General features: G+C 35.2%; 1 protein-coding gene across 1 annotated transcript; it reads left to right on the top strand.

Annotated features, from left to right (window-relative positions):
- Positions 1-8,791: 8,791 nt before the first annotated feature.
- Positions 8,792-16,894, top strand: LOC113709093 (SH3 domain-containing protein 3). The gene is made up of 10 exons (XM_027231833.2): positions 8,792-8,972; positions 9,250-9,372; positions 10,515-10,584; positions 10,751-10,896; positions 12,635-12,736; positions 12,889-13,086; positions 13,161-13,223; positions 13,305-13,394; positions 13,480-13,554; positions 16,499-16,894. The coding sequence occupies exons 1-10, from the start codon at positions 8,913-8,915 to the stop codon at positions 16,616-16,618; spliced, it is 1,047 nt and encodes a 348-aa protein (XP_027087634.1). The 5' UTR covers positions 8,792-8,912; the 3' UTR covers positions 16,619-16,894.
- The last annotated feature ends 8,330 nt before the right edge of the window (positions 16,895-25,224 follow it).

Here is a 25,224-nt window from a genome sequence, read left to right as displayed (position 1 = left end):
TATCAATCAAGATATCATGTCATGATATATATGAACCATTTTCTTAGCAAAACAAACCCATCAAAATTTCACATATTCAAAACTCTAAACTAAACTAACTAGATTATGCACCAAAGCTAAAAATTGCAACATAATCTTGACAAACCATGAAATCTTCCATAAAAATCATGCCTTTGACCTTATAGAGTATCATCCATTAAATAGACGCAACGACAAGTGAAGAAAGATAAGATTGCTATCAAGTTTACCTCTTAAATCCCACAAAATGAACCTGAAAATTCACAACATAACCTGAAAATCATGAAAGATAAGGGAAAATTTGTGAGAACCCGTAAAAAACCCTAATCTTTTCCGAGGGTTTTATTTCTTTTAATAGCATGTTTTCTGCATTTCCTGGCTTAGGAAATTTTCCTGAGGAATTTTTATGAGTAATTATAGTTTTTAGATGATTTTTCTAGTATTGGAGAGTTTTTGAAAAATTAAGAATATATATTGGACGTGGGACCCACTAGTGCGAAAAGTTCGGAAAAATTCGGCCAAAAATGTAGTTTCGGGTACTGTGTGAAATTTATCGGGTGTTAAGAGATAAGTAGAGAGTGGGATTTGAATGATGTGAGAGGAAAGGAAAATGATAGGAGTGCATTTATGAAGTGCCACGTGTCGCTTGGTGATTGGTTTTGACTTAAGAACACTATTCACCTTTTTTGACTTTTGACCAAAATTGGTTAAATATCTAAAAATTTCACAAAAAATCACCATTTTCTTTCACCTTGTGGCCGGCCCTCTCTCTTGCCAAGAAGGAAGAAAACTTCTTCAATCTTCAAGCTTGCCACTAGCTCAAATCATCCAAACCAATCACACAAACTAGTTTCCACTCCATACAATCTTTCCATTTAGTGTTAGTGGTGAGTTTGGTGAAGTTTTTGGAAGAGCTAAGGTGGTCTACAACTCCTCTTCTCTTGTTTACTAGGTAAGTGATGATTGAACATCCTCTTATATCTAATGATGCTTATTTTGTGCCTAATGGTGGCTTGGGTGATGGAATGTGTGATTTATTTCTTGATTTGAAGTGATTTGGTGAAATTTTTATTTTATTGAGGAATTTTCTGGTTTAATATGAATGGGATGTTGTGACTATTTTTGATGATTGGCAATGGCTTATAATGACTCTAGTAGGTGTGAATTATTGATAATTGCAATCAATTTTGGGTTTGGATTGAAATGAGAAAAGTTAGGGTTGATAACCCCTAATTCTGTCCGGTTTTGGATCATAAGGTTAGAGGTCGAATTGGACTTTGCTCAAAACATGAAAGTTGTAGGTATTGATGAGTTTGAAGTGCCTGCAAAATTTCAGGTCATTTGAATTAGTGTAGAGTGAGATATGTCGATTTTACTGTTGCTGTTCTGGGTTGATCAGAATGCGAAAACTGCACTTATAATTGGCCATTTTGACTGGAATTGCTTTGGATTTGGATGTTGGTGTCTTCTGATGAAATGTAGCTGAATGTCTTAGCTATCATATGCCCTTGGAATCAATGCATTTGGACTTGTATAGACTGAGTTGTACTGATTACAGCATTGTGTGATTTGTAAACCTGTTTTTGGTGGTTCTGGTTTAGTATTTGGCATATTTGACCTAGTTGTGCTAGGATTTGGTTTGGGTGGCCTTCTACATTGTTGTAGCCCTGTTTTATAGCTTCGAAACGGTGGGTCTTACACCCCCATCCGATAATCGTAGTGGACTTGGTGCTATTACCGCATAATGGAGTCAAATACGGTTTCTTTGTTAAGGCTTAAGCTAAAGCCATTTCTTAATTTCTGGTTACCAATGATGCTTATTTATGCATATAAACCCTATTGGGGGTTATGATTGGCATTGCTATATGACTCGTTATCGAGTCTCATTATATTTGTTTACGTGTTCTAGGGCGTGACGGTGGTTCACGACATTCTCCTGACGGAAGTGCATGAAATAGCACTTAATTGATTGGTGAGTATACTACTCACTTAATTGTTACAATGTGGCTTTGTTATATGTGAATTTGATGCCTTGAAGGCTTACTTGGCTATTGGAATTGATAGAGGTGAGGGTGTACTTAACCGCCCTCACCCCTTGTGATCTTCATGACTGTTTACCGTTTACTGAAATACTGCAATTGATATATGAGATATTGAATTCCTTCCATGAAAACTGATTTGGTGTCGTTTGGACGAATATCCAACGGCCTTACTGTATTACTGAGCTCAACCTCATTGGTGGTCAATTGAATCGAGCCGGCGAGGGCTTGGTCGTGAAAATTGACTTGCCACGGGGACTGTACTGGGGAATCTTGTAGTAATGAGACTCTTGGTTCCGGTATACTCAAGTATTACCAAAAGCTACTGAATTGGAGTGCGGGCCCGGTTGGGGTATGTTTGGTGGAAGGAATGGAGTGAAGTGAGGTCTACGGTCGGGTATTCTTAAACATTGACGGAGGGTCAATGAGATTGGATCAAGAATGTAAGCGTGGAAATGGGCTCTTGAGAGCCATCCGTATCCTTTTACTGACTTGTTTTAATTCTTAATTGTGTACTCGAAATGAAAGATTATGCTTATATGAACCTTGTTGCTTATGTGGTAGTAACTCACTGGGTTTAACCTCATTCCGTTCCATTTGTTTTCCTTACAGGAAAATGACCACTTTTGGAAAGATTATACTTGTTGGTTGTCAAGTTGAGCTCATGTAAATGTATCTTTTGGATAGCTCTTCGAATGAAACCCTAATGTGTATTGGGTTCACTTTCTTTTGATTGGCAAACCGAACATGTATATTTGTAATGAATGGTTTTGATATGCCGCTTTGGCTTGAAAATGTTATATTTCAATGTGTGTATGTTTGGTTGAATTTCGGATCAACTCGTATTTCAAACGACAAAAAGAAAATTTTGGCTACTCTCGGCCTAGTATCTGGATTCTGACGTGGCCGGCGTTGTTCATCATCGGCGCGTTTTCATTTTTTTATTTTGTAATTTTGACTTGTTTACGCGCGTGGGTATGTTTCGGAACGTATTAGATCGACGTGAACTAATCCGTAGTCCTGGCGAGAGTTGGGCAGGCAGTCCGCTAACCCCTTTGGTTCGCCTTAGGAGAAAGTGGGGCTGTTACAAAATTTCTATCAAAATTCACCGCTTTACCTCCAAAATCTTAGATGGACAGCCAAGCAAGAAGTACTCAAGGGTTTCTTCCTCCAAAACTTCTCCAATAGCTTCTTTCCAAGTTTGGTTCAAGGTTTGTCGGAATAGACTACGGTTTTCTCTTGTTGTCTCTCACTAATCAAGCAAGAAATCAAGGCTTGAACTTGGAGTTGGTTTCCTCTCAAGTATTTCGGCCAAGACAAAATAAAGAAGGAAGAAATACTGAAGAAAGAAAAGAAAAGAAAGAAAAGCTTATCTTGGTCAAGGTCTTGGTCAACTTTGGTTGGCTATTTGACAAATGTCAAGAAAACAAGAGATATCTATCTCTTTGTCTCTCTATTTGTCTCTCTATTTGTCTCTCTATTTGTCTCTTGTTCACCAAGATATTTAGGGTTTCTCCAATTAATTCTTAACACCTCATGTCACATAGTGTCTTTTGCGCAAAATTCCTTCTAATCTTCCAAATTTTTGCGCAAATCATAATGCAACCATTAAAACAACAAAAAATTTAAGACAAGTAAATTCAAATAAAAACTATAAAGACAGGTAGAATTTCGGGTCCTTACACTCTCTCCCCCTTAAAAGAATTTCATTCTCGAAATTCTAACCTTTGTTCATTCTACAGGATTTCCTCCAACTCTCAAGGGGCTTCCCCTCACTCGTGGTGCTACCACAAACTTGTCTAGAGGTAAAATCTTACTAACGTAATGGCTAAATTAACATGCTAAGAAAGATCAATAAAGGTGTTAAAAGGTGCAAGGTGATATAAACTTAGAAGTCAATGAAAAGAAAAAATTGTAACTACGCAACTTGGTTGCTACTTTTGTTAGCTCTTAACCTCATACACTATGCGTTGTCAAATCGTCCACAATATAAATCCCCTATCATCTCTACAATTGTATCACTAGGCACATATCAGCCTCTCTAATCAAAATTTCTTCCTTCCTAATCACAAATAAAAAATTCAAGACTAAATTGCCGCAATTGACTCATGGATAGGGATTCAATGCCAACCAAACACAGACAATTAATATCACTAATACAAATATCAGGATTCAAGTTCAAGATTTATACCTGGATTCTAACGTACTACACAAAACTTTCGCTCCATATAGTTCAATAGATACAACTCTTCCAAATAAAACATCGTGAAGAGCTAATTTCGACTAAAACTGCAGATTTTCCCTTTTGCGAAATACATTTGTTTCGGACAGTCTCTCATTTGATGTCCAAGATTGCTGCACCTAATAGCTTGCCAGACAAATCAAAGTACCTAAGGGATAACTAATCACAATTCATTCGATTCCAAGCTATCCATGAACAATTAATCTTTACTTTGCAACTTAACTAGACAAGAAATCTAATACAAGTAGGAATCTCGAGATACTATGACATGTATTTTTATTCTTGGTATGGTACAAAATAGTTACCCTTCTCGTTTAGAAATTACTCCTATCCGCTTGATTTCAAAGTTCCACACCTTAACTCACTCTCTATCACACACTCATCTCCAATAGACTTGCTCAAGGGTAGTCTATCAGGGGCCAAAATCTATTACAAGGGATCTACATATGTGGTTGTAGTTAGACCACTTTAAAATTAAGTAAACACTTAACAAATTTGCACATTCATAGGAGAAGAGAAATAGGGCTGCAGTGCTAACTTCTCAAACAGGTACGACAATTTAGCTATCATCTATAGAAACCCTAACCAGACATTTACTAGACTAATCCATGATGGCACTTCACAATCCAATCTCCTCAATTGGTTCAATTCCTAGGTCAAAAATTAGAATCTTCCGCGCCTTGACCTTTGCTATCAAAACTTTTCTCAAATTCAATCGTGATATCGACTCTCACCCTAATGCTCTCAATTCTTTAGTACTCGGGTACAAGAATCCAAAATAGGATAATTTACAACTCGAGTGTGTCAGATCTAAGAGTAAATCAACTACATTTAAGCTTCTTATCTGACGTACATATCTAATTTTCTCAACAATGGCAATTTATTCCACATTTAACAAGTCATTCCCCACAGTCTGAGAACCCTTTTCCGGCATAAGTTCATTAAGAGTTCTAATACCACCTGTGACGACCCTACCTCCCCTTAGGATGTACCCAAGAATTTGGTGGACCACTTACCTCACTCTCGTCAGGACTCATTACATTCAATACATACAATTCTCAAAATAATAGTTCAATCCTCTAAATTAACATCAGAGTTCTACGATTGAATCAATAATTCAAGTTTAATTATAACCCAAAAGTGAAACGTAAGATACACCATCAAAGGTCAAAAATACAATCTGTCTACTAAAAGTATATGTGCAAGAGAATCAGTATACGTTAGTTTAAACATATTCGCTTTGGTTCTCAACTCTTGTAAGGAAAATAAACTAATGAGATAAGTTTACGCCCAGTGAGATTCCCGAACAAGCATCCAAGCAAAACACCAGTCAAATCACAAAAAAAACTTCATTTAGCAATTTCACACACTTTGTACAATAATAAAAGTCTCAAGGCATTCAAGAAGTAATATTCAATCATTTAAAGAATACGAGCTTACTTAGAGCCATTCATTCAGTCTCCGCCCATCCCTTCTTTATAACTTTCAATATTTGAAAACATTTGAAAACAAAAACTCCTACGGTGATCATTCAGTCAGTCATTCAGTTATTGCATTTCATTCACTGACCAGTACTCTACCTGACTTCGTGGTCATACTCGAGTATATCAAAACAATGATTCAGGGTTACTAGCCTACCTGACCGAATCCGCTTCCTGCTCGAATAGGCTAGCAACGAAGGACAAGGGTCCAATTCAACCAATGTGATAAAAGTACACATAGTTTACATTCATGTTCAAGTAATATTCAATCATTTGACTATTGAAAAATTCACATTCACTTAAGTCGAGTGCGGTAAAATACACATTCACCTATCAATAGTATAGTGATCATTGAAATACATTTAACAGTCAAACAGGTAAATAACCACACAATCAAGACATTTAATTCACAAACAAAAGGAACACTCACCACTTGACCTCAATATTTCCAATTCAAACCCTGATTTGTCTTCTTAAGTCCTGTCGTCATATAAACTTTCAAGAGTCTATCCATTTAAAACCAAGATAAATGAGAAAATATGAGTTCGAAACTTCACTTAATAAATATAGAAAATTACAGATTTAACCCTAATATAGCTTCCAAAACGGCCACGGTTTCTTGTTCAAATCAAGGAAAAATCACATGTATGATAGGTCTATGTTTCAAGTATAATATCGAGCAAGAACATGTCGATTATAGTCAAGAATTTTGAAGATAACAGGACAAGATTTTTGAGGCACAAAACTGGAAATTTTGAGTAAGAAAAATAAGTTGGAGAAAACTCATTTTCCTTCTTTTGTCCTCTTTGTTTTGACTCAAATCCAACATAAAAGTGAAGATTTAGATATAACAAAATATCTTGAGCAAAACCTTGCCAAAATCACCACAAAAATTTTGAAATCAAAGTTAGAAAATGGCCCTTTTCTAGCTGGCCAACTCTAATAGAAATTACAGTAAGTTTTTTTCTAAATTTTCTAACAAAACTTTCAACTTTCAACCTTATTTTCTTGGCAAAACCACTATCAATCAAGATATCATGTCCTGACATATATGGACCATTTTCTTAGCAAACAACTCATCAAAATTTCACATATTCAAAACTCTAAATTAAACTAATTAGATTATGCACCAAAGCTAAAAATTGCAATATAATCTTGACAAACCATGAAATCTTCCATAAAAGTCATGTCTTTTACCTTATAGAGTATCATCCATTAAGTAGATGCAAAGACAATTGAAGAAAGATAAGTTTGCTATCAAGTTTACCTCTTAAATCCCACAAAACAAAGCTGAAAATTCACAACATAATTTGAAAATCATGAAATCCATATCTTTGTCAAGGAAGAAATAGTGAAGAAAGAAAAGTTTATCTTGGTCAAGGTCTTGGTCAACTTTGGTTGGCTATTTGACAAATGTCAAGAAAAGAAGAGATATCTATCTCTTTGTCTTTAGTTCACCAAGATATCTAAGGTTTTTCCAATTAACTCTTAACACCTCATGTCACACAGTGTCTTTTGCACAAAACTCCTTCTAATCTTACAAATTTATTGCACATACCTCACTAGTTAGTCACATTAGTATATTGCACTATGAAACTTAACATGCACCAAATTAAACACGTACCAAATAAATAATACAATAGGAAAAAAATCATGACGCAACCATTAAAGCAACTAAAAATTTAAGACAAGTAAGTTCAAATAAAAGTTATAAAGACAAATAGAATTTCGGAGCCTAACAAGATTTGACTTTAATAACTTTGGACATTCTAGGATATAGGGCCTGTTTAGAAGTCAGGTTTTTGGATAAGTTGTTTACCTACAAGTTTTTTAACAACTTTTGTTACAGGAACCCCAAAAAATCTTCTCAAAGTTTTTTACCTACACACTTCAAAATACCCAAAACACACAAAAAAAATTTCCTTCTCTTTTTTTCTTCTTCCACCCCTATCCCAACCCATACCACCGCCGGTGTCGACCACCACCGCTGTTTTGTCCCCTATCCTGCGGAGATGCGCCTGGCTTGTTGATGGCTGTGGAGAAGGTGCATGTTGGGGAAAGGGCAAGGGGGTGGCGGGGGAAAGGGGTCGGGCTGGGGAAAGGGTAGGGGGTGGCAGGGGGAGGGGGTCGCCCTGGGGAAAGGGCAGGGAGGGTGGCGGGGCACAGGGGGTGGCGGGGAAGAGCGGGGGAAAGGGATGGTGGGCATAGGAGGGTGGCGGGGGAGGGAGGGCAGAGGGGAGGAGAAGGGGAAAGGGAGGAGAGGGGTGGCGCGGAGGTTGCGGGGCGTGAGTTGCTGTTGGGAGGTAACAGGGAGGAAAGAAAGAAAGAAGAAGAAGAAAAAGGAAGAAGAAGAAGAAAGGAAAGAAAAGAAAAAGGAAAGAAAGAAAAAGAAAGAGAAAGAGAAAAAGAAAAAGAAAGAAAAAAAAGAAAAGGAAAAAAAACTTTTTCACTTTACAAAAACTTCTACAAAATTTTTTATCTTATAAAAACTTTTACAAAAAATTTTTTCACCTTACAAAAATTTTTACAAAATTTTTTCAAAACTTCTTCAATGTACTACAGTAAAATTTTAGACAAACTCCCAAAAACTCAGATTCCAAATAGGCCCATAATTGAAAAGAGGTTTCCTTAAAATTTTGTGAGGGATGGGATTTTCAAAAATAAGAAAAGATTTTTTCAATTCGAAAGTTCATACATATTCTAAACGATTTTTACAGGATAGATAAGGGGAGAAAGTTTTAACCCCTCCCTCCAAAATAAATAAATAAAGAAACCCCTTGAACAGCACACATTTTTTTCCAAAAAAAACTTTTTCTACTATCAAGTTCTTTAAAGGACACCCCAAGAAAATGCCCATTGATTTCTGTATATTAAATGGAAGATTTGGTACATAAGTCCTCACAAAATGAGCAGTTTAAATTTACCCTTTCAAGTTTCAATGCATTGGTAATGCTAGCGGACCCTTTTTACTAATTAACAAAAATTTGCAGATGACCTGTCAGTAGATCTTAGCAACATTGTTGTTTCAAGAACTCTTTCAGTCTCTACTCTCGGACAAAACTCTTCCAAAGTTCTAAAACACGCACAGCACGCACTGACTGGGAGGGAGGGAGGGAGCTGCAAGCAGAAGCAATGGATGCCTTGAGAAAGCAGGCCAGCAAGCTCCGAGAACAAGTTGCCAAACAGCAGCAGGTACCCCTATTTTTAATTTTTCTATATGCCAATACCCTGAATTATTTGCCCAAAAAAATGTGTGAAATTTTGAGTGGCTCTTGATCCAGTAGCAAAATTGGATTGCATAAGTGCATATTTTCTGGGATTGATCATAAGATTAAACATTTTGTCCAGAAGGGTTTCTTTCTCATATATCAAGAATATAAGTGATGGTTGATGCTGAATTCTGTAGCGGGTTTGGCAATTTTATTCGTTTACATTTAATGAAGATAGAAAAAAAAAATGGAACTTTCAGGCTGTGATAAAGCAATTCAGTGGCAGCGGATATGAGAGTTCAGATGTGATGGTAATTGATGAAGTGGAGATGCAAAGGCATCAGCAATTAGAGAAACTGTACAGGTCTACTCGTGCTGGAAGGGTAAACATTTTCTTGATATTGCACTAATCACAGTTTGATGCTAGTTCGTTAATGAAATTCTATGTAGATTATTTGAATTTCACGAGGTTATTTGGCGTGATTATTGATTGTGGGATGTTGGATCAGGTTACTTCTTGTAGGCCCGAGTTAGTTGCTCAGTTTTGATTGAGCATTCATCTGGTCTTGTTGTCCCAATGTATTTGTTGTGGCCCTATTTATTCATCTGGTCTTGTTGTTATATAGATGTGATCAACCAAATGCTTAATTGACACTTTAAAAATCATTGAAATGTTGGGCTCATTTGGTGAACTTTTTCAAAACACTTATTCTGAGGCAATTGATGGGATTAATACTCTGGCATTTGATCTCTGCTTCTACCCCAAGCACTGTTACCAATCTAAAACAAGCGTTTTCTAGTTTGTTCTGTCCCTGATGTGCCTATGATGACTGACACTTACTTTTAATATGTATATGAAATCAAATTTTGAACTTTGGAGTCCAAAGTCATCAGAATTTCATTTATTTGGTTGGACGGAGTGACATTGGAGGCCATAATTGAAAAGGGCAGTGTTTGCATTTTCACTGGATTTTTGCTGGCTGGACCTTGTGTCTTAGTGTAACTGTGTTGTGCACCTAAATTACTTTTTTAAAGAATTAGTTTTCAGTTAAATTTGGTTTTGCCTTGTACATAGATGGAATTTTAGTTGGAATATTTTGATTGCAATTGAGATGTATTAAAAAACGGTTTGTGTAGCAGAATCTCAATTGATCTGTATATTACTGATAACTTGGTATCTCTTTATAATACAATAAAAAAGAACTAATGTTATATACCTCAGTTTCACATTATGACAATTTAATTCTCTGTTCATTTTGGTTAACAGTAAGGTAATTCTTTTCATGACGACCATGAACCCATGTACAGAAACCAAAAGGGTGGTAATTGGTAAACGGCTGCATTCCAAGTATAGTGCTTTAGCAGATTTTGAGATCACTTATTTGATCAATGAGTTTGAGGGTTCTGAGCTTCTATAACCATTGTTACATTCCTATAATATCTAGCTTAGATTACCTCTTTTTCAAAGTTTAAAATCTTTCATACTATATATGCTTTAATTGAATATCAACATTTATCCATGCAGGATTTTCAGAAAGAAATCATTAAAGCAGCCGAAACATTTACAGCCATAGGGTATAAGCATATTGAAGCAGGTTTGAATTTGATCTTCTCTGAACTTCTATTATGGTATATCTATCCAGGAATGTATCTAAAACTATGGTCTTAAACGTTTATATTTGAACTGGTCCTTTTTCTTCTTGATGGCCCATTTGTGCTATCAGAATTATCTCACTTGGTTTGCTTTGAAATTTTGTTTAGGCAATAAATTATCTGAAGATTGTTGCAAATATGGAGTTGAGAATGGTCATGATGAAATCCTAGCTAAGGCTGCAACAATCTATGGTGATGCTCGTAAACATGTGGAAAAGGAGCAGGAAGACCTGAACAAGATGTTGTTTTCAGAGGTTGGTTGTCTGCATAACTGAATTAGAATTTCTATGGTAGACAAAGTAGCTGTAAAGATGTAGCGTTAGCATACATGTCTTCGAAACTAGCTGAAGTTGCTGAGTATTCACAGTTAATACTGTGTTAAGAATTGTTTCACTTTATTCACAATCTTCTGTCAACCATTCACCCTGCTCTATCATTTTATATATTGTTGAGACTATGCTTTTATCCTTCCTTATTGGGTTGAACTCTTGCTGAAAAGTATTGGATTTAAGTTCCTTTATCCAAAAATGTCAAATTTAAAGTTCGCTGGCTAACACTGTTGGCACAGAAGAGGTTGAAGCTGACAACCGTGTTGACCATTTCCAAAAAGAAAATCTAAAATGATTACCTTAGGAGGTTTGTCATTTTTGCTGCTCTTTTGGTCCCCCTTGTATAACTGAAGTGATTGATGATCATCTATCCTTTATGTCCAACTTTTATTACCGGTTTATGCGCAATTATCTTAGATGCTCCTCTGTGGAGAAGATCAATTGATCTTTTACTTTTCTTTCCTTCTACATAGGCATTAGGATTAACTTCTATCATATATCAGAATGCTGGTTTTTGTCTGTCTTAAGGTTATCAATCAATTGACTTGTACCAGTTGTTAAGATATTGAGTTTCTGTTGTTTAATAACAGCGTAGGATACAAGCTTTCATTTGTATACAGTTAAAATGATAGATATTGGTGGAGGACATTGCAGAAATGCTGATTACAGAATATAAGTTGCATAAGATAAAAGTAAGAAGAAACTTAGGAGACTGAGAGCACTATTTACTACTGAATGTGAGCATTATTTCAACTCTGATGATAAGAAAAAATTGATAGATAGAAAGACTAGTGACTATGATTTAGTCGAGGTAAAAAACCGTTTTAGTCATGCCCGTTCATGCCACAAAATCAGTGCTCTACCATTGACCTTGTATTAATTCCTTGTTCAATATAAGCGCATATTAGTTAAGCGAGGACTGCTAGATAAAAGCTCATGTGTCCAAGAAGAAACTTGCTGAGTATTTGCCTGACTTGTCATAAAAGATGATTGTCTGGTTGTGGATCTTTATGCTGGAGTCTGTACAATGTGTCAAAGATGAAACTTGCTGAGTATTTGTCCAACTTGTCATAAAAGATGATTGTCTGGTTTTGGATCTTTATACTGGAGTCTGTACAATGTGCGACTATTAAGTGCTTACAGCAGTGTGACAAACACATAACTCTAAAGTTCCATTAAATGTGGTGAGCTGCATTTGGGTGGGTTTGGAGTTGGTACTTGTTTATCTATCGGTTTATGATGCTATGATCCTGGTTACTTTAGTACTTCTTTTTAGCCCGAATATATTGATGAGTTTGGTTGTTTTTCTGACTTCTAGTACCATTCTTTTCAGTCCTGTTGGATTCAAGTACCTATGCATTCTGCTGTCATCTAACGTTCTATTTGTCTTTCCCTCTACCCAAATTTAGCTTCTGTTACATTTACAGCTGTGATTTTCTTTTTCTCAGTTATCTTGATTGGTTAAGTTGTACCAGTGATTGTTGCAAGAAATTCCATACTATAAATTACCATGAAAAGATATCAATTATCAATACAAGAGATTTATCTAGTACAATTTAGAATAAAGACTATATAGGTTGATATTTGCATGCAATTAGAAGTGCAGTGCTATTATAACTACATGTCATTAATTTATGACTACAAAATATTCTTTTGTAACCAGGTTTTAGAACCCTTGCGAGCAATGATAACAGGCTCACCTTTGGAAGAAGCTCGGCATCTTGCTCAACGTTATAGTCGAATGAGACAAGAAGCTGAGACCCAGGTATTACAGATCCTTTTTTTTTTTGGCTTTTGAGCAGGTATTAGAAATCTTGGTATAACCTGTTTTTGATTATTCATAATATCTCAGCTTTTTTGCTTTAGAATATGAGTATTTTAACCAGAAAGCATGAATGAATTTCAAAAACCGAACAGGCGGTGGAGGTTTCTAGAAGACAAGCACGGGTAAGGGAAGCTCCAATTCCAGAAAATGTAGCAAAGCTGCATGCAGCTGAAGCTAGAATGCAGGAGCTCAGAGCAAACATGGCAGTACTAGGCAAAGAAGCAGCTACAGCATTGAGTTCTGTAGAAGCTCAGCAGCAGAGGCTAACTTTTCAGAGGCTTGTAGCAATGGTATGAAAGATCTGTTACCATGCTGTTGGGATATTGAAGTTGCTTTGGTAGTTAATTATGCATTTTGTTTTAAGGTCGAAGGAGAAAAAATATATTACGAGAGGATAGCTGCTATTCTTGGTCAGATTGAAGCTGAGGTCGGTAATGCACTTCTTTTTTGATGAAAGGATGTTTAATGAGCAAAAAAATTTTGGTTGATATAATTTTTATGGCAACAGTTGGTATCAGATAAGCAACGGAAAGAAGCTGCTCCTCCTGTAATTCCAACTGATCATGGATCTGAAAAAACCAAATACTTTCTGGCTGAGGTAACTAGTTATTTGTACGCTTATAACATTTGTCTTTCAATTATTAGTAAAGCAGGATTTGCTCACTTGTACTTGTCTCCTGCAGGCTAGGAATGCTTTTGATGCTGAGACTGAGAAGGAGCTGAGCTTGGCAGTGGGGGATTTCGTTGTTGTTCGACAGGTTGCTTCACTCTCAAGTTAATTTCTTGTTCCTGTTTCTTTTAATTGAGGTTTAGCTTTACAGATCAGATAGAATTAGGTAAACTATACCTATAAGTGCCAGAGCAAAGACATTCCCCAACCCTAGAGAACCCTTGGAGCTGCTGAGGAGTGGTTGCCTTTCATTCTCTATGACAACTTATACTCCCTGTTATCAAGAAACAGAATATCATTCAGTAAATAGAATTCCTCATTTTGTCCATAACAGAAAACAAAAAGATATCTTTCACAAAGCTCTCCTGGGCTGGGGTGAACCTGGGAGGGGCCTGGCTGCCCAAGATCCAAAAACTTGTCCTTTTCCTTTAAGATTTTGATAATAAGAAAGCCTTTTGGAATTCGAAAATGTGTGCTGACGAATTCTTAATAAATTATACATTATGTTAAAAATCTTTTCAAGTGTAAGTTCTATACTATAGCCGTGGAAATTTAATCTTGCTGCGCCTTCAATAATTAGTTTTAGAGCCTTAATTTTCACTGTTGAAGCTACAAAACATAAATCTGGAGGTGATATGGACAAGAAATCCATACTAAATATCTTAAAATACCTTGCTAGAACTTATTAAGTAGAAAGTATTTTCCCCAACCACCCTTCTTTCATTCTGACCACCAGCTTCTGCTCCCTCTGGTCAATAGAGCAAGTCCTTGCTCCATGCCTCTCTTTTCCCTGAAAAGCCCTAGTGCAATCTGCGAAATTGTTCCATCTCCTACAGCCACTGGCCCGCCGCTCCCCTCGCTGCCTGGCCCCAAATAGGACCATTAACACCCAGACTCCCACTCAGAATACAGTCCACCCCATGACGATCCCCCACATCTGCATTGCAAATAAAATTCAACAACACTAACTCCTCATTTCATTGCCTCCTCTTCTGATGTCTAACTCCTAGGACATAAGTTTCAATCACCTCTTAAGCCACCAGTGCCCTTATCCTACCTCCGTGCAGAATAAAGATTGCCAAGTTTTAGATCTTTGTGTTAACATATTAGTTTTGCATTAGGACACAAGTGTTGCGTACTTAATGGTCAATTTCCAGTTATATATCAGTATGATTTGGCTTCTTGTACAATGTTTTTTTTCTGTATGTTTGTGTATCTAGCCTTGCATTTGTTGTTGATGTGGAGACGGTTGGTTGAGGAGAAGGTTGCGAGCCTGTGACAAATGGCTGCAAAGGAAGGAGGGTGGGGGGCTGGGCAGGGAGGAGATGGGCTGGTCAAGGGGGTTTGGATATTGCATGGTGGCCGGGGGGGGGGGGGTAGGAGGTCAGGCAAAGATGGGAGTGGAGAATGGAGGGCAGTTGAAGGAGGAGACTAGGGTTTGGGGAGTGGGGGAAAGGGCGACATGGTAGTTGGATTGTGGCATTTCTTGTTCTTCTCTTTTTGCTTTTGGAAGTTTGAGTATACATGATGGTTACTGGCGTTTTGCATATACAAGGGAGATCAATCTTTGTAATTATGAAAACCACAGGGGAAGCCACTTAATTTTGATAAACCTCAAAGTACAATTTTGTAAATGTAAAATAACAAAAAATAAAGAAAGATGAAAGAATATGATAAAAGAGCAATAATGAGTTCAATCTTGAGTTAAAACTGACTTAAAGAAGTTATGTTGGTTAATTTATCCTTATTGTACTATGGTTTTAGGGAGATTAGTTCAATTTTGTGCAAGTTTTCTCAATCTTTGTTGGGGTAAGCCATAAGCATACAGATGATTCTGAATTAGATAAAGAGCAATTCTGAATTGGTCTGGATTTGTCTGTTGTTCTGATTTTGTGTTCTTTGTTGAGAGCATTCATTTACTGAAATTACTCTCTTTAGAGATCTGAATCCACAAGATTATCAGCCAAAACCAAAATCAAATCAAACTCTATGCAGAACTGTAATTCCAGATGATCAAGCCAGTGCACTCTTTAGTCACTATAAAAACAGTCAGTGGAAAAGTTGATTAGTTTGAGATTCTTGTATAGAATACAAAGGCACAACAGGATGACCTGATCTAAACTGAGAAGAGAATGTTTGGGATTGAACTTATGTAAACTGTAAAACTCAGAGCAAGCAACACTGAAAATCAAAATTTGAGAAGTGAATCTTATCCCATAAGCCCACCATAAGCCAGTTTGAGTCCATGGAGGTTGTGCTTGTAATTAACAGGAAAGTACAATGCTGTCTGTTTCTAAGGAGCACAGAAGCACAGCACAAATAGCTTATGTTCACCGAGCAATCAATTTGAGGGAAAGAGGGAAGGGGGCATGTAACAAGTTGCCCTAGTGGTTAACTATGCACGTTTTATGTAACCAAAATGGAATTAAGCTTTATTTGCACCAAAAATTATTCCCAAGAGATCAAGCAAGCTTTAGTTGATACTACTCAGTAGATACTCTTTTCCTAAGGAATGTAAAAATAAGATGCAAAATAATTAATGGGTTGAGGAATGACAGATGTGGCATGTAACACAATGCGCTTCCTTTTTGACAGATATGGGGTATTAAGGTTTAAGTTGCACATACGCTCACTTTAACCTAGTGATCATGCTTGTGTGTATGTAATGCTCCATGCAACGATCACATTTTAAAATGCTTCATGAACAAAAACTTTATGGTTTGTTTGGATTGAGCATTATTTCCCCAATTTTATTTACTTACATCATCATTACAATTTCCAATACACTTTTTTATCTTTCCAATTACCTTTTTATCTCACATACATCACGTCAAAAAAAGTGTTACAGTAAAAATATCCCAAATAACTTACAATCCAAACAAACCCTTTTGTTTTTTTGGTTGGCTGTAACTAAATTGATTTTGTATTGAGCTAATTGATAATGCGCTATTATGAAATTGAGCAGTAATATCTACAACAGAAATCGTACTAGTTTACTTGTATAGTGTTCTAAAGTTTCAAGACTTGTCCAGGTAAGCCCATCGGGATGGTCAGAGGGGGAATGCAGAGGTAAAGCTGGTTGGTTTCCATCTTCATATGTGGAAAGGCGTCACCGCATTCCAACAGACACTGGGGCCGCAGAAGTTTTCTAGTTATACATTTGGCTGGTGAATTGAATTCCCTTCCTGGTTTGAAATGCAATTGGTCTGTCTATGTAATACAGCTCCAATTTGATAGTGTTAGATAATGGTTGTTTATTCCATGTTCCTTATTCTATTTTGATGAGATTAGAAGGTAAGCAGAATATTGGCGTATACTTGAAATGCATGTATCTTTAGTTTGCATCGTTTTGGGTGACATGTAGAATCTATATATTTTTTTGTTGTTACACGGTGTCACATAATCTGGAAAACTATTTCATGAGAAAATGGTCTCTGTGAATTTCCTATTCTTTCTTATTTTTTTCTCTATCTGAAACAGAAGAGAGAGCACAAATTCGATGCATTGCCTAACCGGTTGTTCTTCTCTAAGTGTTGCTACGTCTTGTGGGTTGACCGCACATGCATCTGTGTAACCTTTAGATGTATACATTAATGTGCATGAGTATTGTTGTGCCTATTGTTGGGAAGAGTTCTGATGCTTATGGCAGGATTAAGGGGGTTTTAAGCTCTTCTAGACATTATGTGGTGATAGCAGCTGATTTAATGTTATGCTGCTGAAATTGGTTTAGAAAGAATGTTAAATCTGAGAACATGCATGTGTTGTAAAGGATGCAACCAAATCAAGTTTGTGTCAAAAGAAATGTTGTAAAACAAGATCAAAAGGCTTACATTTGTATGCTCCATCCAAAATAAGAAGGGTGTTCTCCGAAAATATAATAGTGGCCTTGCAGCTATTGTGGCTACCAACCAGTCATTATTCCAAAAGAAGAGCACTGGTGCAAGTGAATCTGGATAATTGAATTGAGCAGAGCCAAATATTTTGATTTGTGTTAACGAAGAACTTTCTCATCTTTGAATGAATGGTAAATAGACTCTTCAACATTTTTCAATGGTTCAGAAGTTTGAACGTCTGTTGAAGTTTTGCAATTTGACAGCTTGAGATTTTGATCATTTGTTCAAGTTTGAATAAGCTCTTATTAAACAAAATGGTAATCAAACTCAGCCTACTTCAGCTAAAAGAATTTATACTTACCGAGCACTAATAAATAAGTTAACTAGCAGCAGACTTGTTCAATTTTTTTGCCAATTAGCTTTGAACTCTTAACGAAATTCTTTTATAGTCAATTTATTAGTACCTTGGTCATATTTTTCAACCCTATGTTGGCAATTTCATTTCTTAACAAAAGCTGCAGGATGAAAACAGAAGCTGCAGGATTTAAACGTCAACAACTTCAATATGATTCTTGAATGAGCTTAGTTCACAACTTCTATCCTTAAGCCAAAAAGTACTGAAAAAGTATAACAAATCAGACAAGTTCTGCCCAGAAAAGGGATGGAATGAATTGGCTGAGAGATTGCACAATCTTCTTGCCACCTTTAGCCCAGAATTCCTTTCATATTCAACACATAGCTTGATCTAAAAGTAGAAAATGAGATTTGCAGTCACTCATTCTTCTATGAAGTTTAAGAACTAATGCCAACTTTCATTATTACGGAAGTAATAGCTAACTTTAGAATCCTGAATATCCAAAATAAGAGCTAAGACTGGGAATCAACAAAAGCACTAGGGATGCTATGTACTAATACATGTCCACAAGATGCAGCAAACACCAGCAACTGTTTGATTTTTCTCCCCTTTTTTTTCTGGTTTCATTTTGAAGCCTATGAACAATTTCATGTTAAAATCTATTTAATGACTAGTATTATTTTCTTTCGGTTTTCAAATTCGGGGGATTCTTTTCATATATTTTAATCGTTTTCTTCGTGCACGTAGCACACGTTTAGACCTATCATCATTGTCTTATTACTCACCATTCTCTTAAAATCTATCAAATAGTATTGAAAGTAGAACAAAATTTATCAACTACGTTAAGGGCACATATATATATATATATATTATATTTCACACAAATATTGATCTCAAATGAACTTCTAAAACAGTCACAAAAAGGGCTTAAAAAAAAAAAGGCCTCCACCCAATAAAGGAGAAAGGACTTTAGGTCCTCATGAAACTAGTTTAGTAAAAAGGAGGCAGCCTTTAAAGCAAATAACGATTACAATTATCACTTTAAATGGTGTTGGATTCTGTCGGTCTTATTTTGTTATTCTGTTTAAGCACAACCCAAAAATAGGGAAAACAGGTTTTCCTTGTCTACGCTGTTTAGGGTTAATATAACAACTTTCATATTTCTAATTTCTTTGGTTTATGTTTGTTGAATTTTAAGAGCAAGAATAAAATCCGGTGTTCCAAATCTGCTAATGAAATTGATCTTGAGAAAGGATATGTCTATTTGGTGACTTAATAAAAAATGGTCCAGGGCTTATAATAGAAAGATGGTCTAGGTGTTATTTTGGTGCAAAAGGGTGACTTAATGAAAGCGCCGCCAAAAGAAATTCTATTAGGGTTTACTCAAAAAAAAAAAAAAGAAATTGTCGAGCAAAAGAACGAAGGAGAAGAGTCGTCTGGACTTAAACCGGCTGGTCTCCTATTCGCACGAGGAAAGAAAAAGATCCCTTCCTTGCTTTTTTATCCTACTTGGGCATTACTAATACAAAATAAAAACGAGAAGATTTGTTTGAATTAGGAATTGACAACATCTTGCAAGAGTTCCAACTAATCAGCGACAATTTCATGGGATGCGGGCGGGCCACTTCAAATCCCAAAGTATCCAGAAGTTACCACAAAAGAAGACGTGCCCACGTCATATTGACAGAAAATTTCACTTGTAAGCTCATTTGAATGGTAACTTTTTAAACATTAATATCAAAAACAAAATATGAGTAAGGTAAAGTCTATCAATTAATATAATATTTTGCCAAAATTAAAAGATAATATTCACAAATATGATGCATAATTAGCCTTCTATCACAATCACATATTAAATGCCAAAATTACCCCAAGGCAAAATAGATGATCATTTAGTATACTTTTTGGATAATATTTTTTTTTTATACACTATCAGCGTTGCAAGAATTTCATTATACTAGTGGGATTATATACATACTAATGATTTTTATTTAAATTTAAAATTCAGTTTTTGTACATGTGACATCTACATCCATTAGTGTAAAAAAAAAATCTCTATGCTACTAGTGCATAAAATATTAATCTCTTTTTTAATGTACATCTCTATGAAGCTTTAAAATTTCCAAAAATGACAAATTCTAACATGGTTTAAAGCCATTGCCTTTCTTGTCTGTAATTCAGATCCAACAATTTTTGTTCTTTTTTGTCCAAGCGAGACTGTAAACCTTAAAAGTGAAGAAGGGAAATGGAGGGGTTTTTAGTAACAGTCCTACCAACCGAATTAGATCATTAAAAGGCATTTAAATGGTCAAGTTTTGCCCAAATTGCTAACGTTCTTTTTTCCTTTTAAATCACTATATGCAAATGACTAGAAGTGATTAAAAGCAAAATTCAAATTGCATAGCAACATTTATTTACTAATATAGAGAGACAAACAAAATGGGAGGAGTTTGAAGCACACGCAAGGTTGAGTGTTAGATGGTGATGAAATTTTTAAATAAAATAGAATTAGTTGAATATAACATTATGTTTTCTTATGAACGGCACTTTTAGATTAATTTTGTCACTTGAAAAGAATAATTGTATTAAATTTATGTTATTCTCGATTCCTCTTTTGTTTTTTTATTATTCTTTGTAGCATATTGTCTCTTAACTTTTGAATTCATAAATTTTAGGGATAATTTTAGAAACCTCCTCTAAGGTTTTTGACAAACCTGAAGTTTGTAAAATTATACAAACCTCCCTTGAGATTAAGTTTTTGATAACAAAATTAGTGCAATTAGAAAAAGTAACATTAAAAAGTATTTTAAGGAGAGAGATGAAACTTTTATTCCATAAATACCTCTTATGCATGCATATAATTTGTATCAATAAAAGAATAAAAATAATTAATATACACATTTCACCACTCAAAAAGTTTACATTTAATAAATTAGATAATACAAATAAGCAACAAAACTCCACTAATGATCACAAGATTCAGTAAAATGGACTAGTCATCCCTTTTAACATGATGTTTGTTATAATTCTTGTGATTTTGAACCAAAAAATATTTGAACATTTGAAAGAAAGGAGGGAAAAAAGGCAAAATTTGAAATTTTTTCGTTTAAAATCACAAGAATCATAGCAAACGTCATGTCAAAAGAGATGACTAGTCTGTTTTGTTGAATCTTGTGATCATTTTTATGTTGTTTAATTTTATTGAATGTGAACATTTTGAGGGGTGAAATGTGTGTATTAATTGTTTCTAACTTTTAATTATTTTCATTTTTTTACTAATACAACTTATATACATGCATAAGGGATATTTATGAAATAAAAGTTTCATCTCTCTCTTTAAAATACTTTTTTAATATTACTTTTTCTCATTGGGCTAATTTTGTAATCAAAACCGGGAGATTTGTGTAATTTTGCAAACTTTAGGAAAGGCTAATAAAATTATCAAAAATCTCAGGGGAGGTTTCTGAAATTATCCCTAAATTTTAATTGGATATCATGGACATGCAGATGAATACTTATTGAGTACCCTAAATTATCCCTGTATTTTAATTGCATATCATGGACATGCATTGGAGTTTGGATTGGGTCTAATGCATCTAACTGAAATCCTACTTATTGATGCTAATCAACATTTTCATTATTGTTTGAATACAAATTCCGTGGAAACAAGTTAGGCATTCTAGTGGAAGCACAAAACGTACACAAAACGGTTTAGGCCCACAAATCAAGAATTCTCTAGCAGACCCCTTCTTTGGAGCCTAAATTTTGGTGTCCTTTATGTTTCATAAGGAAAGAAAAATATAACAATCCTTTTTAAAAGCCTGAACTTCAGAACATTTTATCTTTGTTGAAGAGATATTAATTAGAATTTTGACTTAAAAACCATATACGTTTGCCTATGAAGCTCTCCTAAATGGACTTACACATTAATTTCTTGGAAACAAAGTTAGGCGCACGTTTGCCGAACATAAATTCTAGGTTCATAGCCTACTACAATCAAAACTTAGCAGTTTAGACTTTTCTCAAATTCAATATGAAGTGGAAGAAAAGTCAACAATTGATCTGCATTGTTTGCACTAAATCTCCGAATTCTCACTTTGAATCTTAAACTTCAAAATATGACACTTTAATCTCTAAATTATAAAATTTGTCATACTTTAGTTTCTAAAGTATAGAACTTGTCCATTTTAATCCCTAATGTATTAAATATGCTCAAATTTAGTCCCTAAAGTATACCCAGATAGGCATAAAATCTATCTCACTTCCTTAATGATATTTACTTAACTGAGAAAAATTTTATAGTTTAAGAACTAAAGTATCCATATTAAAGTTTTAAGGATCAAAGTGAAAATTTGGGTATAGTTGGAGGGTATAAAATGGAATTAACCATAAATAAATCCTTTCCTCCCGTCATAGCGCATCCTAAGTATGTGCTCCGTGCTCGCCCGCCCGTTTTCTTTTCTAGTTGGACGCATTGATCGAAAGCTGTAGAAAGCTATAGTCCAAGAGGCAATGGGCAAAGATCTTTTATAGCTAGTTTGGGAGATGGGATTTGATAGGAAAAGAAAAGAAAGTGGGAGGAAGAAATATTTTTCTTTCATTTGTGAGTTTACTCATGACAGAAAACAAAAGATTTGGCCTAATTTGGAGGGATTTAGTGTGCTGTTACAGTTGGAAAACTTTTCCGCCTACTTATGGCCTGATTTAGATTGAGTGTCAAAGAAAGTCTAAAATTTTTTCACAATACCAATTCTATCCTTAGATGAGCATCAAACTAAATTTTACTGACATATATATTCAAAATCATTCTATTTCTTTCCTAAACTCCCAAATAACATCAAAATCGCTACAATTCTTTTCTCTTATTTTCTTTTCTTTCATAACTTAAGTTTTCTCATCTTTTCTTTTATATCCTATGCTCCCATACTAGCCATTAAAGAGCTTCCCACCGGAGGAATTTTTTCAATGGAGACACTGGCTGAGAATCCATTGGGTACCCCTAGAGGTTGAGGCAATGTAGCAGAGTTTGATAAAAAAGGATCCACACTTTTCTACGCAGCAATGAGCAGTTCGTTCCAAGACCCCAAGCCTCGTATAGTTATGGTTGTTTTGGAGCCTCAATTTTTTTTTTTTTTTTGTATCTTTATGTTTTAGGAAATTAGAAATACGATATTAATCCTCCTTAACCCCCTTTTTTTTGGAGGATTTCCTTGTCCTATAAAGGATAATTTAGATTAGATGCTTATACATGAATTGCACTTGTATAGAAAAAAAAATTAAGGCTAAGCCCTTCGTGCGCTTAGATTGATAATATTACGGCAAAAAACCAAATGAAATCGCATAATTAATACTATGTTAAGCCTATTTCGCAGGATTGAAAGGGAAAAGTGGAAGAAATGCCAAAGATTCGCCACTTGCCAATCTTAGAACTTGTCCATTTTAATCCCTAATGTATAAAATATGTTCAAATTTAGTCCCTAAAGTATACCCAGATAGGTATAAAATCTATCTCACTTCCTTAATGATATTTACTTAAGTGAGACAAATTTTATAGTTTAAGAACTAAAGTATCCATATTAAAGTTTTAAGGATCAAAGCAAAAATTTGGGTATAGTTGGAGGGTGTCAAATGGAATTAACCATAGATAAATCCTTTCCTCCCGTCACACCGCATCCTAAGTGCGTGCTCCGTGCTCGCCCGTTTTCTTCTCTAGTTGGACGCATTGATGAATTGATAGGTTGCAATTTTATCATTTATTTTATTATTATTTTCCCCTATTACCTGATCCGATGTGGATTAATTGTTGAATTTTACTCATTTTTAATATTTTGTATTTATTTCAGGGAGTAGAACAAAAATAGGATAACAAGTGCCAATTTTACAGAAAAAGAGTCCAAGTCACAGAGCTTATCCTAGGGACATTGTTGGCAAAGGAAAACTTCTGCCCATTTTGGTAATTGCTGGGGAAGAGAGCGCAGAGAGCCTTCTTTTTCCGGGGAGCCACCGCACATCTAAGGGATTAGAGAGGAAAATTAGAATTAGGAACAGGAGATGAGCACTACCTTTAATCTTTGAGCTTTGACTTTTCTTTTGTCACTGTAGTAGCTTTTCCTTCTTCATATAAAGACCTCTAGCTTAGCTTTTTTTTTTTGGACTTTTCCTTCTAGCTTTTGGTAGTGGAGTTCTCTTACGCATGTCAGGAGCCTTATGAAGAATTGAATCATTCTCTGTAGTTGCTTGTTTTTCCTTATTCAATCGAACAAATTGAATTCTCACGAACAAGGCCAATGGCTGCTACTGTTGCTTCAATTTTTTGTGAATTTTGTTCATCAAGTATGAACTAATTTTCTCACTCTAGTTAAGGGACATCGGAGGCTTTGGTTCGCCTAAAAATTGTGAGATCGATTTAATTTTATCTTTTCCTATTATTTATTGGTATTCGCATATTTCTTAATTGCAGTACTTTTGATTATTTAATTAATTGACTATCTTGGATCCGGATAATTAGTTAACTTGATAATCTATTGTCAATTAGGGCATTAAACTCGTAATTGTTTAATTGTCTCAAAACATATTAGGTTTGTGTCAGGGGAATACGTGGCCTAATCTAAAATAACCCTGGTAGTGCGTTATTTGGTTAGAACAGGGCTCCTCTAATACGTAAGGCAATTGAAAAATTAAATCTTATAGGGGTATCTAAGATTATTTCTCAATTAGGGTAATGATTAACGGGCGTACCTTAATCACCGGCACAGTAAGGAGGGGTTGACTGTCATCGCTTGTTTGACAGTTATAACATATTTATTAGTAAATAATTGGAATTGTCTTTATTTCAATGATCAATTAGGTGAACCATTGCTGAAATTATTTCTTAACTAGATCATGAGTTATCATTCATTTGACTTTAGTAAATTGTTATTTAATTTTTAGTAGTTTCTTGAATTTTATTTGTATTTATTTGATTGTTGCCTTCTACATAAAAATATCCCTTGATTACTGTAAATTTGAAAAGAAACAGTTACACCCAATCGCTGTGGATTCGACCATACTTACCACTATTTACAAAAACTAACTTTAGTTGAGTAGGTTTTTATTATTGCACATGCCCAATACCCTGTCAATTTTTGGCGCAATTGCCGGGGACTGATGCCAGATTAATTTGTTTCTTTTTGAATTTATCTTGTTTTCATTTTCTATTTATTTTTCTCTTATTTTTTTATATAGTTTATGGCTGCTAACATTCCGTATTTTGATGATAGATTGGACTTTATTCTTGAATGGGATTATAAGATTCGTGTTTTTCCTAATGATCAATTGGCTGTTGCAAATTATGGAACTTATTTTGTTTCAAACTATTCAACCAACATATGCCCTGCATTTCAAGATAACCTAAGTACTCCAATTGATACTTTTGGAGATTTTCCATCTCGATTTCAAACGTGATATGACCCTTACTCAAACAGGTATGATCAAGGATGATGGAATAATTTCAATTTTAATTGTACAACCGGGCCAATGTAGTTTCAATAGCAAGAGTCTCAACAACCACCATCCATGTCAGGTATGTCTC

This window comes from Coffea arabica, chromosome 9c, assembly GCF_036785885.1.
Source record: "Coffea arabica cultivar ET-39 chromosome 9c, Coffea Arabica ET-39 HiFi, whole genome shotgun sequence".
NCBI lineage: Eukaryota > Viridiplantae > Streptophyta > Magnoliopsida > Gentianales > Rubiaceae > Coffea > Coffea arabica.
Note: the sequence above shows the minus strand (reverse complement) of the source record. Positions and strands in the feature narration are given on the sequence as shown.

Excerpts from the sequence above, each read along its gene's own strand:
- LOC113709093 (XM_027231833.2), top strand. The coding sequence starts at position 8,913 with ATGGATGCCTTGAGAAAGCAGGCCAGCAAGCTCCGAGAACAAGTTGCC. Across the intron at positions 8,973-9,249 it reads AAGTTGCCAAACAGCAGCAG|GCTGTGATAAAGCAATTCAG; the intron begins GTACCCCTATTT and ends TGGAACTTTCAG. Across the intron at positions 13,555-16,498 it reads ATTTCGTTGTTGTTCGACAG|GTAAGCCCATCGGGATGGTC; the intron begins GTTGCTTCACTC and ends AGACTTGTCCAG.